This window comes from Panthera onca, chromosome D2 (assembly GCF_046562875.1).
Source record: "Panthera onca isolate mPanOnc1 chromosome D2, mPanOnc1 haplotype 2, whole genome shotgun sequence".
In the NCBI taxonomy this organism is placed as follows: Eukaryota; Metazoa; Chordata; class Mammalia; order Carnivora; family Felidae; genus Panthera; species Panthera onca.
In genome coordinates this window covers 44807974-44824760 of record NC_138349.1, presented here as the reverse complement: position 1 = coordinate 44824760, position 16787 = coordinate 44807974, and the positions used below count along the sequence as shown (strand labels likewise).

At 36.3% G+C, this 16787-nt stretch overlaps 1 protein-coding gene across 10 annotated transcripts in view; it reads left to right on the top strand.

Moving 5' to 3' along the window:
• CCSER2 (coiled-coil serine rich protein 2) overlaps positions 1-16787 on the top strand; it is a 187876-nt gene that overhangs the window by 53701 nt on the left and 117388 nt on the right. For 7 of the 10 annotated variants that reach the window (XR_009613004.3, XM_060642296.3, XM_060642300.3 and 4 more), the window contains exons 2-3: positions 544-1993; positions 3203-3399. Coding sequence is in view for 6 of the 10 variants with exons in the window: in XM_060642296.3 (XP_060498279.1) it covers positions 583-1993; positions 3203-3399 (1608 nt within the window). In the remaining 4 variants the exon portion in view is untranslated. Of the gene's footprint in view, positions 1-543; positions 1994-3202; positions 3400-14898; positions 14984-16787 lie in introns of those variants that run through there. The other 3 variants (XM_060642304.2, XM_060642302.2, XM_060642303.2) reach the window with 3 other exon arrangements.

Here is a 16787-nt window from a genome sequence, read left to right as displayed (position 1 = left end):
TTTGTCTGATATAAGTATGGCTACCCCAGCTTTCTTTTGACTTCCAGTAGCATGATAGTTCTCCATCCCCTCACTTCCAATCTGAAGGTGTCCTCAGGTCTAAAACGAGTCTCTTGTAGACAGCAAATAGATGGATCTTGTTTTTTTATCCATTCTGGCATTTTCTTATTTTTAAAGGCGATAATATTGTCCAAAGTGAAAAAATAATTTGGATTGAAATTGGAAGGTGTGCTATAGAAGTATTTATTTTTTTAAAAACACAGTCAACATCGGTAGTCTAATTTTATTATTTCTGGATTTTGCTATCACTATGCATAGCCCAAGTTTATAAAAGTGTTTATAAAAATGTTCTTTGCTTTCTCCTAACATTAATTTATTAATTTAATTAGCGCATTCAATATTTATAAAGAATTTTTTAGGAATCATAAGTAGCTTTTGTGCTTTGATCATTTAATTGTCTAAGAATATATATTCTTATTATGTAATACCCCATGTAATTGTGCTTATTTAGGAATGTTTAATCTATTTTTTTTGTCTCCTCAGATTCTGTCAAATTTTAAGAACAAATGCACCTTATAGCTCATGGAAGAAAAAACACAAATCAAGTCATTTTTGGGTTCCAAGTTGCCAAAGTATGGAACAAAATCTGTGAGAAGTACACTACAGCCAATGCCCAGTGGGACACCTGTTAATTTATTGGGAACTTCCAAGAGTGGCAACGTCAAAAGTTACATCAAAAATAATGGCTCTGATTGCCCATCATCCCATTCATTTAATTGGAGAACGACAACTAAATACCAGCTTAGTGCACAAAGTGCTGAAGAGCGTAATAGTACTCAAACTTCACATGATAAAGTGATTGATCCTGAAAAACATGTACCTACTCAAGTAATGTTTGATAAAAATGGGATAAAGGGAGGCTTGAAAAGTATTTCTTTACTTACATCAAAGTTAGCAAAGCCATCCACTATGTTTGTGTCATCTACAGAGGAGTTAAACCAAAAGTCTTTGTCTGGACCATCTAGTTTGGGTAAATTCACCAAAGGCACATTATTAGGAAGGACTTCATATTCTTCAGTCAATGCTCCAAAATCGCAGTTGAATGGACTGTATGGAAACCGTTCATCTGGTAGCATACAAAGGCCTAGAGCAAACTCCTGTGCCACCAGAAGCACTTCTGGAGAAGGCTTAGCACAATCCCTAGACAATATTAAATCTCTTACTTGTGAAAAAATGGTAAGGTCACAAAGTTTTTCACATTCCATTCAAAACTCATTCCTTCCACCTTCATCTATAACCAGATCACATTCCTTCAATAGAGCTGCAGATCTTACAAAGCCTTATCAGAACCAACAGCTACCCATTAGAGTGCCTCTGAGGTCCAGTATGCTAACAAGAAATTCCCGGCAGTCAGAAGTACTCAATGGGAATGATCATTTAGGGTATGGATTTAATAGGCCTTATGCTGCTGGTGGAAAGAAGCTGGCTTTACCAAATGGCCCAGGTGTAACATCCACGTTGGGTTATAGGATGGTTCATCCCTCTCTACTGAAATCTAGCCGACCTCCATTTTCTGGGACTATCACAGTTGATGGTAATAAAAATTCACCTGCTGATACATGTGTAGAGGAAAGTGCTGCACTTATGGCTAAGGACAGAGCTACTAGTAAAGACCAAGAACTAATTGAAAATGATAGTTACAGAACAGAAAATGACCAGACCATGAAGCATGATACTAAAATTAGATACCTGAGTGATGATGTGGATGATATTTCTTTGTCTTCTTTGTCGTCTTCTGATAAAAATGATTTAAGTGAAGACTTTAGTGATGATTTTATAGATATAGAAGACTCCAACAGAACTAGAATAACTCCAGAGGAAATTTCTCTCAAAGAAGAAAAGCATGAAAACGTACCACCGAAGGATATATTTGATTCCCCAAAGGAAAATGAAAAAAGTAAAACTGATGAGTGGATAGATATAAGTGTCTCTGGTAAATATTAATATCCTTAAATTTGTTTGGTTTCTCCTAGATAATATAACTGAACTTAGGATTAGCTTTTGAATAATTCCAGGATACTGTCAGTTTCATGGAGGGATGGATCTAGATAAAATTGGGGCAGGGCAACATTTATCTTCCTTGTGACTTTTGCTTCTGGTCCTATTTTTCACTATTTAAAACAATGTCAATAAAAACACTCTTCCCCTAATGTATCTTACCTTTTTCTTCATTGACTGTCATGCATAGACATGTCCTGCATGTCATGCAACTTTTCTTACTTGCTTCAAAGTTTTTTTCTTTTTCCCCACTTCCCTCAACAGTGGCATGCCATTTTAAACCATCTCTTCCTTTACAGGAATAGATCCTATTTGTTTAGAGTAAAGCTATACCAAAGGGTAAATGAGCTAATGTTTTAATATAGGTTATGTCCAATGTAATGCATATTTTTATCCTTGGAAATTTTCATTTTTTTAAAGGAGGACTTATATTTCTTGTTTAGCAAAATATTATTGTTATACTTTCAGAGGAGCTTTATTTAATTTTTTAACTGAAGAAAGTGAGATTAGCACCTGTTAAACATTTCTGCTTGTACTTGGTTATACTGGCACTGAAAGTCTGGAGAAAATGTATCTCTGCCCTGTGTAAATGTATCTCTGCCCTGTGTAAAATGTATCTCTGCCTCTGACCTGAATAAAGAGCAAACTGAAGGGATTGGGGATAGACTTGTGATCTGGTCAAGGGCCTGGGCCATGCCTAAAGATAGGCATAAACCCTCCTATTTGAGGGTCTTCTAGTTAGAAGTGATTGCCAGAACAAGTATTTCCCTTACAAGGAGGCAACCCTGAACTTGAATGATATATACTTAGTAAGGAGTTTCCTGGCCAGTGTGTAAAAGTAAATATCTTAGGAAATAGTAAAAGAAATAAGGCTTTATTTATAATTCTAGAAATGTTGGAGAAGTGAAAGATGGCTCAGTGAATTTTCTTCATGTGTATTGGGAAACATTTCAGTAAGTTATTTAAGATTTTGCCTCCTGATTTTTTTGTTTTTTAGAACTTAGAAAATTCTATAGTTACTGATACCTTTTTGCCAACTTTTTTGTTATAACGAATTATTAGAGCTTATATTTTTAGAACCTGAGAAATATATTTTTGTGAATTAATAACTTTTTTTCTTTCTCTTTTAAAAAATCAATTGAAGACAGGAGTGAATGTACAAAACATACTTCTGGGAATAACTTGATTTCACCAGATACAGATTACAGAGCTGGTTCTTCATTTGAGCTCTCTCCATCTGATAGCTCTGATGGAACATACATGTGGGATGAAGAGGGCTTGGAGCCCATTGGAAATGTACATCCAGTTGGGAGCTATGAGTCCTCGGAAATGAACAGCATAGTATGTATGGATTTATATATCCTTTTGAAAGATTTTCTTTACCTTACTATGTAAAGACTTGTAATACTGACTAGATTTTTTTAAGTTTATGAATTAGCTCTCCTAGTTTAAGAAAATGAAATTTGTATCTGTTAAGGGCCTATGAAACATCTGACCTTAATACATAATAAAGCATATATTTGTGTCACATGACAATTAAGTTAAATATACTCTCATACATATTTGTAATATATACACATATATAGGTAGATAGATATACTGTATTCAGGTTAAGCTAAGCTACTGGTTCTCAAAGTCAGGGAGGAAGGCAGTGTCTGGTCTGGAGCTAATTTTGGTGGTTATATTGAGGGGTGCTACTGACAAATAGTGGGTAGATGCCAGGAATGCTGCTTAATGTCCTAAAGTGGCATAAGACAACACCCACAGCAAAGGGTTATTCATCCCAAGATGTCAGTAGTGCCACTGTTGAGAAATCCTGGACTAGACTATGCTGAGGTAATATTTAAGTGCCAACTCAGTGGCTTAACCTAATAAAAGCTTATTTTTTTTTACTATTTCAAAGTCTTTCATAGGTCTGGAAAACTCTATAGGGTAACTGTCTTCAGTGTTTTCAGCTGCTTTCATCTTCATCATCACCAAAAGAAGGTGGCTTCACCATCTCCTTTTGAGGCCACATGTTTTCACTGGTATAGAGGAAGAGTGCTGCTGGTCTGATAAATGCAATTACTTGCCTTGGCCTGCAGATGGCACATGGTACTTTCACACACAACCTGTTGATCCTGACTAATTTTAGGTACTAACTCCGCAGAAGTGTAATTTTCCTGTGTGCCTGGAAGGCAAGGGAACCAGATTTGAGGGAGCACTAGAAGACCTACCATATATTTTTATGTGTGTATTTTAAGAGACATTGCAAGTAATGTGGCTCATATGCTGTAGGAGTAAAGTGTGGTTTGTGTGGTTGCAGTGATTCACTGTAATTATTCATTATATAAAATGATTTTACAGTAGTTGTATGGGAAACTTGGTAGTCTTTTGGATATATTAAGTTCCAAGTGGATTTCAGGCAGTGTAATTTTCAACACTGTCGTAAACCTGTGACTTCGGAAAAACAAAAATTGTTACCAGAGGCTTGTTAAATTGCACATAGGGAGGACACACATTTTAATATAGAGAGAGTATCTCTATCTCACTAGATAAAGGAAACTTAGAAAAGATTACAGGGGCACCTGGGTGGCTCAGTCAGTTAAGCATCTGACTCTTGGTTTGGGCTAAGGTCATGATCTCACAGTTTGTGGGATCAAGACCCGTGTCCAGCTCTGTGCTGACTACATAGAGCCTGCTTGGGATTCTGTCTTTCCTCTCTCCCTTAATCATTCCCCGCATGTGCGCACGCTCTGGCATGTGCTGTCTCTCTCTCTCTCTCAAAATAAATAAATGAACATTAAAAGAAAAGAAAAGATTACAGTTTGGGCCGCATGTGCTTTCTTACAAGGACTTTTTAAAGCAAATATGATCGAAATGGGGATAAAAATTGTTTCCAGCAGATGGCAGCAATAATCCACTTTAGTACCGGACATTTTTTAGAGATTCTCACTATTTTCAGTTAACTGTTCCTGTAACTTAATGATGAAATAGCCTCTAAAAGAGTTCAGAATGCACTTGAATTGACCATTCGTCTTTAAGTTCATAAATCTTCTTCTGATCTAAAAGGAAAAAAGTCTGAGATAGTTTGGAGGATTGATGGCAAATGTTGAAACAGTGTTAAGATCTTGTTGTGACAGTGGATTTACCATTTTTGTTCCAAAATTCTATCAATTTTTTGCTTTTTATATTTTTAATGTATTTTGTTAGGTGTGTACTTGTTCAGAATTGTTTTCTTTGTGAAATAGGACTTAAAGTCATAATTTAGTGATCTTCTCTATTACTCATGCTTTTTGTCTTAAAGCCTTTCCCCCCCAGATATTGTATATTATATCAGTTTTATTTATGTATTTTTCATCCTTTTACCATGAACCTTTTTGATACATAGCAAATAAGTTATAATTTTTTTTTTAAAATTACAATATCTCTTTTTCTTTTAACCAGTGAATTTAATCTTTTTGTGTTTGTAGTTATTGATATACTTGGACTTCATTCTGCCATCTGAAACTTTTTCTTTTTCTCCTTTTTCCCCTAAAATAGTTCAAATAAATATTTATAACTTAATCCACAAGGAGCTTTAACATATTCTCATTTTTCTTGGTCTCCCCATCCCTCTCATCTAAGCCCATGTCCTTCCCTCCCCCCGATTCCCCAACCACCATCATGGTTGTTCCTTACAAGTGTTCATTCCAGTCTAGGTCGAGACAAGGAACTCTATACATATTGGCTTTTTAAAAAGTATTTTATTTCATTGTTAGAAATGGCACCGCTTTTAAAATTTTATTTTCTAAGTTTTTGTTGTATGTGCAAATATACTTAATTTTTGTATTTTGAGCTGTTTTTCCAGTGATCTTGGTGAATTCACTTATTTTAATAATTTGCCTATGGATGTTTTTGAAATTTCTACATATACTATGCAGTCATAACCATTTGCACAGTCTCCATCTCCCATCCTCCCCTTTATTGCACTTGTTAGGACCTCCAACATAATGTCGAGTTGAAATGGTGATAGAATTTCAGCAAAGTTTTAATAGTCCACCATTAAAATTTCTGTGTGTGTGGGTGTATATGTGTATGGGGGGATGATTATAGATATCTTTAATCAGATTAAGGAAGTTCCCTTCTATTTCATTTACTGATTTTTTTTGTGAGTAGATGCTAATTTTTCTCTTCATCTATTAAAATGATAAAAATATTTTCCTGTTATATGTTATATATTTTCTGTTGGTGTAATAGATTACATTTCTTGATTTGCAAATATTACATTTCTTGATTTTGAATATTGATATTCAAATATTTTCTTTCCATTCCAGGAATAAATTCACTTGGTTATGATGTGTTATTATTTTAAATGTTGTTGGACTTGACATTCTAATAGTTTATTTATATTTTTTTGCATTTATGTTTATGAGCAAGATGGCTTTATTTTTCTTTAGTTTTCTTTTCACATGTGGTATCTGGGTTGTGCTAGCTTCATGAATGAGTTGAGAAGTCTTTCCTGTTTTTTTGCCCTTTCAGGGAATTTATGTATAATTGATGTTACCTCTTTCTTAAATGTCTACAATTCACCAAATGAAGCCTTTTGGACCTGGAGTTTTCTTTGTGAGGGTTTTTTAATGACATATAATGGTTTTGGTTTTTTGTTTTTTTTTTTTAAGTAGGCTTCTTTCCTAGGACCAAGCCCAGTGCAGGGCTTGAACTCACCATCCCGAGATCAAGGCCTGAGCTGAGATCAAGAGTCCGATGCTTAACTTACTGAGCCACCCAGGTGTCCCAGAAATGTACATATAAATCTTAATGAGCATATCTACTTAAAACATTTTATCTGCTGAGACTTCTGGGTGGCTCAGTAGGTTAAGTGTCCGACTCTTGGTCTCAGCTCAGGTCTTGATCTCAGGGTGGTGAGTTCAAGCCCTGCGTTGGGCTCCAGGCTGGGCACGAAGCCTACTTAAAGGAAAGAAAAAAAAAGGATTTGTCTGTATATTTCTTCTTGTGTTGCTTTTTGAGAATTTGTCTATTTTGTCTAAGTTGTCATTTATTGGTAAAAGTTACTCAAGATTATCTTATCTTTTAACATCTTTACAGTCTTATAGTGATGTCTACTCTTTCATTCCTGATATTGGTAATTGGTGTTTCCTCTCTTTTTGTTCATTTCAAAGAGCAAAATTTGGGTTTTCCTGATTTCTCTCTTTTGTTTACTTTTTTTCCTGTTTTACTGATTTTTAGGTCATATCTTTCTTTCCTTCCTTCCATGTTTAAAAAAAATTTTTTTTATGTTTTATTTATTTTTGAGAGCAAGAGAGACAGAGCATGAGCGGGGGAGGGGCATAGAGAGAGGGAGACACAGGATCCAAAACAGGCTCCAGGTTCTGAGCCATCAGCACAGAGTCTGATGTGGGGCTCAAACTCACCGTGAGATCATGACCTGAGCCAAAGTTGGACACTTAACCCACTGAGCCACCCAGGCACCCCAATTTTATTTCTTTTTTTCACCCAAAATTCTTAACATGGAAATTAGAGCATTGATTTTCAGCCTTTGTTTTACTATTATTATATACATTGATTTTCTTAAAAAAAATTTTTTTTTAACGTTTATTTATTATTGAGAGACAGAGAGAGACAGAGCATGAGCATGGGAGGAGCAGAGAGAGGGGAGAGAGCCTGAAGCAGGCTCCTGACTCTGAGCTGGCAGCAACAGAGCCCGAACGTGGGGCTCAAACTCACAAATCGTGAGATTATGACCTGAGCCGAAGTCGGACGCCCAACTGACTGAGCCACCCAGGCACCCCTATGCATTGGTTTTTATAAAGAGAACGCTTTATTATATAGTAAATAATGCATTGAATAGCACCTTAATAGTAAATATAATAGCAAGTTTCTTCTAATGTGCCTTGCTTTAAAACAGTGAATTCTGAAGCACTTGGGTGGCTCAGTTGGTTGAGCATCTGCCTGGATTTCAGCTCAGGTCATGATCTCATGGTTTGTGAGTTCAAGCCCCACGTCAGGTTCTGCACTGGTAGTGCAGAGCCTGCTTGGGATTCTCTCTCTTCTCTCCCTTTCTCTCTGCCCCTCCCCCACTGTGTGCACATGTGCTTTCTCAAATAAATATTAAAAAAAAACAATGAATTCTAAGTCATGTTATATAGGCCATCTTATTTTTTCTTTCCTTTTTTTTAATCTTTAATACATTTGTGTATTTGTGAACAATAAATAATATTGTTTTTTATGTGTTTTTACAACTTATGTAAGTGATACATGATGGTCTGCAACTTTTTTTCCCCTTAGTTTTATGTTTTTGTGATACATGTGTATTATAAGTGTAAGTTAATTCATTTTTACTGCCATATAATATGTATAATATGCTGTATAATATGTCTTAAATATACTAGTTTTTTTCTCTCTGTTCCCTTGCTATTGAACATTTGAGCTATTCCTCACTAAATAATAATAATAATAATAATAATAATAATAATAATATTTAAATAGTGCAGCAGCAAACATTCTTACTCATGTCTCTGATCATATATGTTAGGGTTTCTTTAGGATATAAACCTTAAAAATAACATTACTGGATCAGAGCATATATGGATCTTCAACTTTATTAGATGCTGCCAAATATCTTCCTAAAATGGTTTTGTCAATTTATCCTTCCCATCAATGAAGAAAGATTTCTATTGTTCCTCATATTCACCGCACTTGCTATTATCTGACTAAAATTTTAGCCAGTCTGGTGAGTATGGAAGTGTATGTCATGTAATTTGCATTTATATTATTATTTATCATTTTTCCCATATATTTCCTGGCTGTTTGGTTTCATTTTATGTGAATTACTTAGTTACTTTGCTGATTTTTCTGTTGTGTTCCTTTGTCTTGTTCTTATTGATAAAGGAAATTTTATGTTGTCTGACTTTAATTCTTAAATGTATCACAGTGTCTCAGCCAGTGGCTTTTAACTTTGTTTTTTGTGCCTTTTACTATTTCTAGTTTTAAATTTTCATGAAATTGAATTTAGCAGTTCTTTCTTTATGGTTTTTACCGTGCCTCTGTGTGTGTGTGTGTGTGTGTGTGTGTCTTTGTGTAAGACATTCTTTCCCATCCTAGGACCATACGGGTATTTTGCATATTGAGAGGCAATATAGCACAGTGATTAAGAGCCAGGGCTCTGGAACAAGCTAAATTAAAAATCTCATTTCTGTCATGTATTAGCTGTGGATCCTTGGATTCTCTATGTTCACTCCTTTTTTTATAAAGTGGAGATAATAATAGTACCTACCTCTCAGGCTGATTTTAGGAATGACATGCCTAAATAGTGTAGTAGCCATGTGATACTGGTAGTTGAGTATTTTGAGTATCATCTCTGACTGTCTCATGTGGTTGCTGTAAACATTAAATAAGGTCATACATATACTTAGTGCCAGGAATATAGCAAGAGCTCAGTACATGTTAGCTATTTATTATTTTATTATCTTCTAGTTATTTTAATTGTTCCACATTTAAGACTTTGCTCCATTTGAAGTTGGTATGAGGCATAATAATTTATCCTTATTAATACATCTTCATAATATACTTGGGGTACTGTGGAGAAAAAGGTTGATGGGGCTCCTGGGTGGCTCAGTCAGTTAAGCGGCCAACTCTTAGTTTTGACTCAGGTCATGATCTCAGGGTTCTTGAGTTCAAGCCTCACCTTGGGCTCTGCACTTACAGCATGGAGCCTGCTTCGGATCTTCTGTTTCCCTTGTTCTGCCCCTCCCCAACTCATTCCCCTCTCTCTCTCTGTCTCCCTCTCCCTCTCTCTCTCTCAAATAAATGTTAAAAAAAAAAGTTGGGGGGGGGGGTTAACATTGTAGCCCTAATACTGCCTATCCTTAGAAAGGCAGGCTGTTTCCTCAAACAGTTTCCTACAGTGATAAAAATCTTTCCCTAAATAAAAGTGGCTCATTGTACCTGAAGTGTTTGTACAAATAATGTAGTTTATACTGGACACTTGCTTTTGTTCAGAGATTCTGGAGTTGTATACATGCTGGGCAGAGGATGCCTATGTGACCAACTCCCAATTTAAATCACCTCATTTCTTAGGAACATTCATAATAGACAACACATTTATTTATTTATTTATTTATTTATCTATTTATTTATTTATTTATTTAAGTTTATTTATTTGAAAGAAAGACAAGCAGGGGAGGGACAAGATGGGGAGGGGGAGAGGGAGAGAATCCCAAGCAAGCTCTACACTGCCACACAGAGCTGAACTCTCGTGAGTTCTCAAACTCATGAACCAAGAGATCATGACCTGAGCCAAAACCAAGAGTTAGATGCTTAACCAACTGAGCCACCCAGACACCCCTAGACAACTCTTTTAATTTGTTGTCATAACTTTTGGGCATTGAGAAATTAAGCACATCCTGTGTGACTGCACTGGGAGAGGACTTTTTCCTTCAACTTTGCCCCATGTTTGCTTCTTTTGCATTGCATCCTTTTTCTAGAACACATCTTAGCTGTGAATATGATTATATGCTATGTCCTGTGAATCCTCATGAATTATCTAACCTGGGGGTGGTATTGAGGACTCCGACACAGCTACTGATTCAAAGTTATCTTTGTTCACTGAATGACCATATATATGTATATATATATATATTTTTTTTTTTTTCTGAAGTATAATTAGTATAGTGTTATAGTAGTTTCAGGTGTGCAATATGATGGTTCAGCAATTCCATACATTACTCAGTGCTCATCAAGGTAACTGTACTCTTAATTCCCTTTATCTGTTTTACCCATTCCCCTACCCATCCTTCCTCTGGCAACCACCAATTTGTTCTTGTATTGAAGAGTCTGTTTTTTTAATTTGTCTCTTTTTTTCTTTGTTCATTCATTTATTTTGTTTCTTAAATATCACATGAGTGAAACCATATGGTATTTGTCTTTCTCTGACTTATTTCACTTAGCACTATACCCACTAGTTCCATCCATGTTGTTGCAAATGGCAAGTCTTCATTCTTTTTTATGGCTACTATGTATTATATCTTAATCCATTCATCTATGGATGGACACTAGGGTTGCTTCCATATCTTGACTGTTGTAAATAGATAAGTTTGTATTGTTTTAAGCTATTAAACTTTGTGGCAATTTGTTACAACAAGAACAAACTAATACACCTATATATTTATAAATGTGTTTTTCATTAAAGTCAATCTGATTACAAAACAACAATAAAAGTCAGAATGCCTAACATCCTTAATGAGACTCTTTTAAAGAATAATAATTATGTAGTTCTTCTTGCTATAAATGCACAACAAAGATGGTATTATATGTGCTATATTTTTTCCAAATAAATAATATTTTCCCTCCTTCAAACAGTTTTCCAGTAGATGCCTCTTGAATCTTTAGGATTGAACTGATCTCACATTCTTATAAATCCTTCCAACATAAGACGCTGCACTTTCCTCATTGATTATAATTAATTTCACTGACCATTGTGATAATATAATTCACATTTCCTAAAAATCGGACTAGTTCACATCAAACTTTGAAATTAGCCACTGTTTGAAAAATGAAGCTTTTAGCTCTTTGGATACTTCTAGACCCAAGCATCCATATTAATCATATAAAATAATACATATCCCATAAAATTTACTACAAAAAGAAGGATTTTGGGAGGCACCTGGGTGACTCAAGTCAGCTAAGCGTCCAGCTTCAACTCAGGTCATGATCTCACAGTTCAGGAGTTCAAGCCCTATGTTGGCCTCTGCACTGGCACTGTGGAGCCTGCTTTGGATTCTTCATCTCCCTCTCTCTCTGCCCCTCCCCCACTTGTTCTCTCTCTTTCTTTCTCTCTCTGTCTCAAAAATTTAAAAAGAAGCATTTGTCATGATTTTTATGAAGTTTTTGTCATTCACTTTGATAATACAGCAGATACATGTACAGGTCTGGGGATGTTTATACCACACCTATATTATTAAGATTAAGATGTCCAAGAAAGCATCTTCCTTCAAATTGGCAGGTAGAATTGGGGTGGAGGAGTGAGGCATGAGGAGTCAGAGACTGAGCAAGGTAACAAAGGCACACATAAGGAGGGACAGTGAACATGGGGAATTAGAACCCAAGTAATATGAAAAGAGCATCCATGCACAGGTTGGCCTAGCATACCAGTCTTACTGAAGAATGCCTTTCTTGAAAATCAAAACATTCAGATTAATTGCTTCTCCTCTTGTCTCTGCATAGACTAGAAGAATGAAAGGGGAAAGGCTAATATATGGTTGGATCGTTAATTTGTTCAGCATGTGTTTTAAATTTCCATTCTGTGCTTCTGAACTCTAATTACTGAGAAATATATATGAGTAAAGAGACAGTTGCTGCCTGAGCAAAAAACTCATGATCCAGATTAAGAGAGGAGATATACTTAATTCTGACCGTTAAAGGAGTATTCCATGTTTGCTTTCAACTAATACATGCTAACCCATTTTGAGTTCAGAGTTTGGGGACATTGGTATGGCATTTCAACAAAAGCTTCTTTATGAGTTTAAAATGAAAAGAGAACAGTTTTATTTGTTTGCATTTGTTTAATTTCTGCCTCCTGTTTCTTTGGGATATAGTATTAGGGGCCAGCAAGCTGTAGCCTGCAGGCTGCCAGTGTGTTTTTGTCAATAAAGCTTTATTGGAACACAACCATGCCCTTTATGTATAGTCTTTGGCTGCTTTCATGCTGCTGTGGCAGGAATGAATAGTTGCAACAAGACTGTATTTGCCCACAAACTAAAATATTTACTATTTCGTCGTTAAAAAAAGTTTGCTGACTCTTGCATTAGAATACTACAAATAATTTTAAAGGTTCAGAAATTAATTTTTCAAGCTAAATGTAAGTCTGTGTAAACTCTTAGGCATTCACTTTTCTTTTTGTTCTCATTCGTAGTACCATTTTTTTCTCTGGCCACCAGTCATCTATGAATCCATTCAGTATATTTGACTGACTGTTATGTGCAAGATATTGAGGATACATTGATCAAGGCAGCTACAGCTTTTGTTTTAGTGGTGTTTGTGTTTTAATGAGGCAGATGTCATTGAAATATTTAGCGAACTCATTAACTATCTTCAGGTAATTAGAGGGGAAAGTGCTGCAGAGGAGAATTACTAAGTATGAAAGTATGTTATTGGAAAACCTGGTCTAGTGTGGGTGTTAGGTAAGGCATTTTTTGGAAATGATATTTGAGCTAAGTTGTCCTAGGGTAAAAAGGGTATAATAGTTGCAAGAATGTTATGTGTTTTAGTAAACAGCATATGGGAAGGCCTTAAGGCAGGAAGGGATTATGGAATATTTGAGGAACCAAGAGAAGGCTAGTATAGCTTGAGCAGTGACACAGAAGGGTGGAGTGGCAGGAAAGGAGGCTGTGAGTATAGAGCTTTTATAGAGTTCAGAGGATTTGGATGTTTGTCCTAAAAATTGAAAGGGAATTGTTGGAGGATTTTAAGCCTGAAAGGGACATTACTCAATTTACATTTACATTAAAAAAGTGCTCTGTATGGGGGTGCCTTGGTGGCTCAGTTGGTTGAGCGATTTCAGCTTAGGTCATGAACTCATGGTTCATGGGTTTGAGCCCGGAGTCAGGTTCTGGGCTAACAGCTCAGAGCCTGGAGCCTGCTTCGGATTCTGTGTCTCCCTCTCTCTCTCTGCCCCTCCCCAGCTTGCGCATGTGTGTGTGCACGCTCTCTCTCTCAATAATAAAAAAAAAAGTTGCAAAAAATTAAAAAAGAAGGCTCTGTATAAAGATTGAATTAGAAAGGAACAAGGCAAGATGCTGGAAGCTACTACTGTTTCCTGAAGGATGCTAGTGGCTTGGGCTAAAGTGGTGGCAGAGTGAAGATTAGAGGTGTGGGTGATTTTGAAAACAGGTTTAGAGGGTACACTTGGCAAAATTCCATTACTTGCTGACTGTAGAGAAGTCAGGTGTCACCTCCTTACTATTAGAAGCTATGACTGAGGAGTGCCTGGGTGGCTCAGTCAGTTAAGCTTCTGACATTGGCTCAGGTCATGATCTGATGGTTCATGGGTTGAGCCCTGCATCGGTCTCTGTGCTGACAGCTGAGTCTGGAGCCTGCTTCAGATTCTGTGTCTCCCTTGCTCTCTTCCCCTCCCCCACTCACTCTCTGTCTTTCTCTCTCTCTCTCTCTCTCTCTCTCCCAAAAATAAGCATTAAAAAAAAAAACTAAAAAAATTGCGTTAAAAAAAAGTTATGACTGATACTGTTGGTTCTATTCATTCTGCCAAAATCATCCTAAATTCCTGGTTTAATTCGGTATTTGTTGTTTTTCTCATTCCTTGTAGTGTCAAGTCTAAACTCCTTTGTGGAGTGTTGTCATCTTATACTGGTCTGTCTGGTTGCCTTTTTTTCCCCCCTTAATGTTTATTTGTTTATTTATTTTGAAAGAGAGAGCGCACGTGTGCATGTGGGGGAGGGGCAGATAGGGGGAGAGAGAGAGAATCCCACGCAGGCTCCACGCTGAGCACAGAGCCCAATGTGGGGCTTGATCTCATGACCGTGAGATCATGACCTGAGCCCAAATAAAGAGTTGGACGCTTAACCGACTGAGCCACCCAGACATCTTGCCTGATTGCTTTTAATCTACTACTACTTATTTTAAATATACGTGATACTTCATTATCTCTCTTATCACCTCTTTTAGGTTTCTGGCACTAAGTAAGGGCTTAATATATACTTGTTGAAATGTGTGTTAATGATTTAATTTGAGATAAACAGAAAACTTAAAGTTACCATTTAATACTATTCAGTACTTTTCCTTTTACATTGTGACATAACCTATTTACAAAGTAAGTTTCTAAGGTACCACGTGTCATAATAGCAAGGTGCAAGGAACTAAAAATGTGACATTAGCATGGATGTCATAGTGGAGGGACAGCTTTCAGAAAGTTGAGACCGTCTTAATATAGGTAAATGAAAACCTCAAACTGATATTGATACATTCAGCTATGCTGTGGTACAGAATACAGAACTTGAACACATAGAAGGATCTAATCCAACTCAGTTATTTTTTTGTTTTGTTTTGTTTTGTTTTTTACAGATAAGGGGACAAAATAAGATGAAACTAAATTTTGTTTTAATTAATTTTTTCCCCCAAACTAGTGAATCTTCTACATGCATTTGATTATTATTATAGGTTCTTTTGGCCTGTTAATGTAACTTTTATGTATGAAAAAAAGTTTAAATTTATCAAATATAACTGGTAACCCTTTAAACATAATATTTTTCTTCACTCTATATATTTTATTATAGACTATTATAATAGGAAGTTTAATTTAGTAATTATTTACTTAGCTTCTACTGTAGTTCCAGGCATACTGTTAAGTGCTGAAGATACTGATATGGATAAGGTTGTCTTTGTTCTTGATGAATACAAAGACTAGTATGGTTGGCAGATATACTATAAATAAATTATCATAGTGTAATTTTATGCATTATATGGTTAGTATGCATGTGGTCTCAAAATAATGCAGAAGGGAGGTTTAACTGTGTGTGTGTGTGTGTGTGTGTGTGTGTGTTCAGAAGGTTTCGAAGAGGAAGTGACATCTGAGTTGTTTCAAAAAATGAATACAAAGTTAACCAATTGGCCAAGGAAGAGAGAGGATGAGCATTCATTTTAGGCATAGGAAACAGCATAATAAACTCCATTTTATGTAATATGCAGTAAGTCTGATACTCAGCCATTATTGGCACTCACTGATGCACTGGAAATGGACTGGTTTAAAGAAAGAAAATTGAATCTCAAAGAAGGAAATTCAGACCACTGAAGGATTTGGGATCATTAAATACATTCATCTTTCCATCATCCAACAAGAGTACTACACTAAATCACCAATGCATTTTGGCATTTCAATTTATTAAACATTGTTATGATTTTGTTAAATCAACATTTGTTAAGTAGAGCCCCCAGGATGCTGGATAGTGAGCAGAGATAGAGAAGTTTATTACTCACAGGCCTTGGAAGAAGTATATCCCGTTCCCAAGGGGCCACACAGGAAGGTTAAAGGCAAGATACAAACAGAAAGAGTGATGATCTAGGTATGCCTTTTTAGGGTATGTGGGTGGAGTGTTTTGGGGTTCCTAGGCCAAGGTGGATTGTCCAGTCAGACTATAAAGAGCAAGGGTTTTGGTAAGCTTCACAGCGATTTTACCTGAGGGCCCCCAGGGGAAGGTGTTGAAGGCAAGGTACTTACATTTACTTGTAACTGTGGGCTGTCATCTAGGGCTTACATTTGCGCAAGGGATTAGTGTCAATTTCAGACCCTCTCAGGCACCTTAGCCAAAAAATGCATGCTGAGGCAGCAATGTGATGGAGTAGCTCAGCTAAACTTTCAACAAACATACATGTTAACTGAAATCTGCCACCCACCATTATAACCAATGTGGCTAAAATTATTCATCTAAAACCTGTAAAGGCTAAAGTAAATTTAAAAAAGGTTTAAGTCAAGTCAAGCAGAACTTGACTTGGACTTTTTGCTGAACTCCACAACGTATTACAAGGCTGGCAGGGCAGAGAAAGTTTACCTACATTGACTGGAAGTTCCATACAAGATCACACACTGACTCTTCTCTCCTTCCTTTTCAGCTGCTATTGTGCTTATGTGTTGGGCTTTCTCTCTTTCAGCCCACTGGGAAGTACTGCAGAAAGGAGGGAACAGATACTTATACTCTAAACTTTGCAAGCAATAGGAATAGAGTTGGATTTAAAACAGA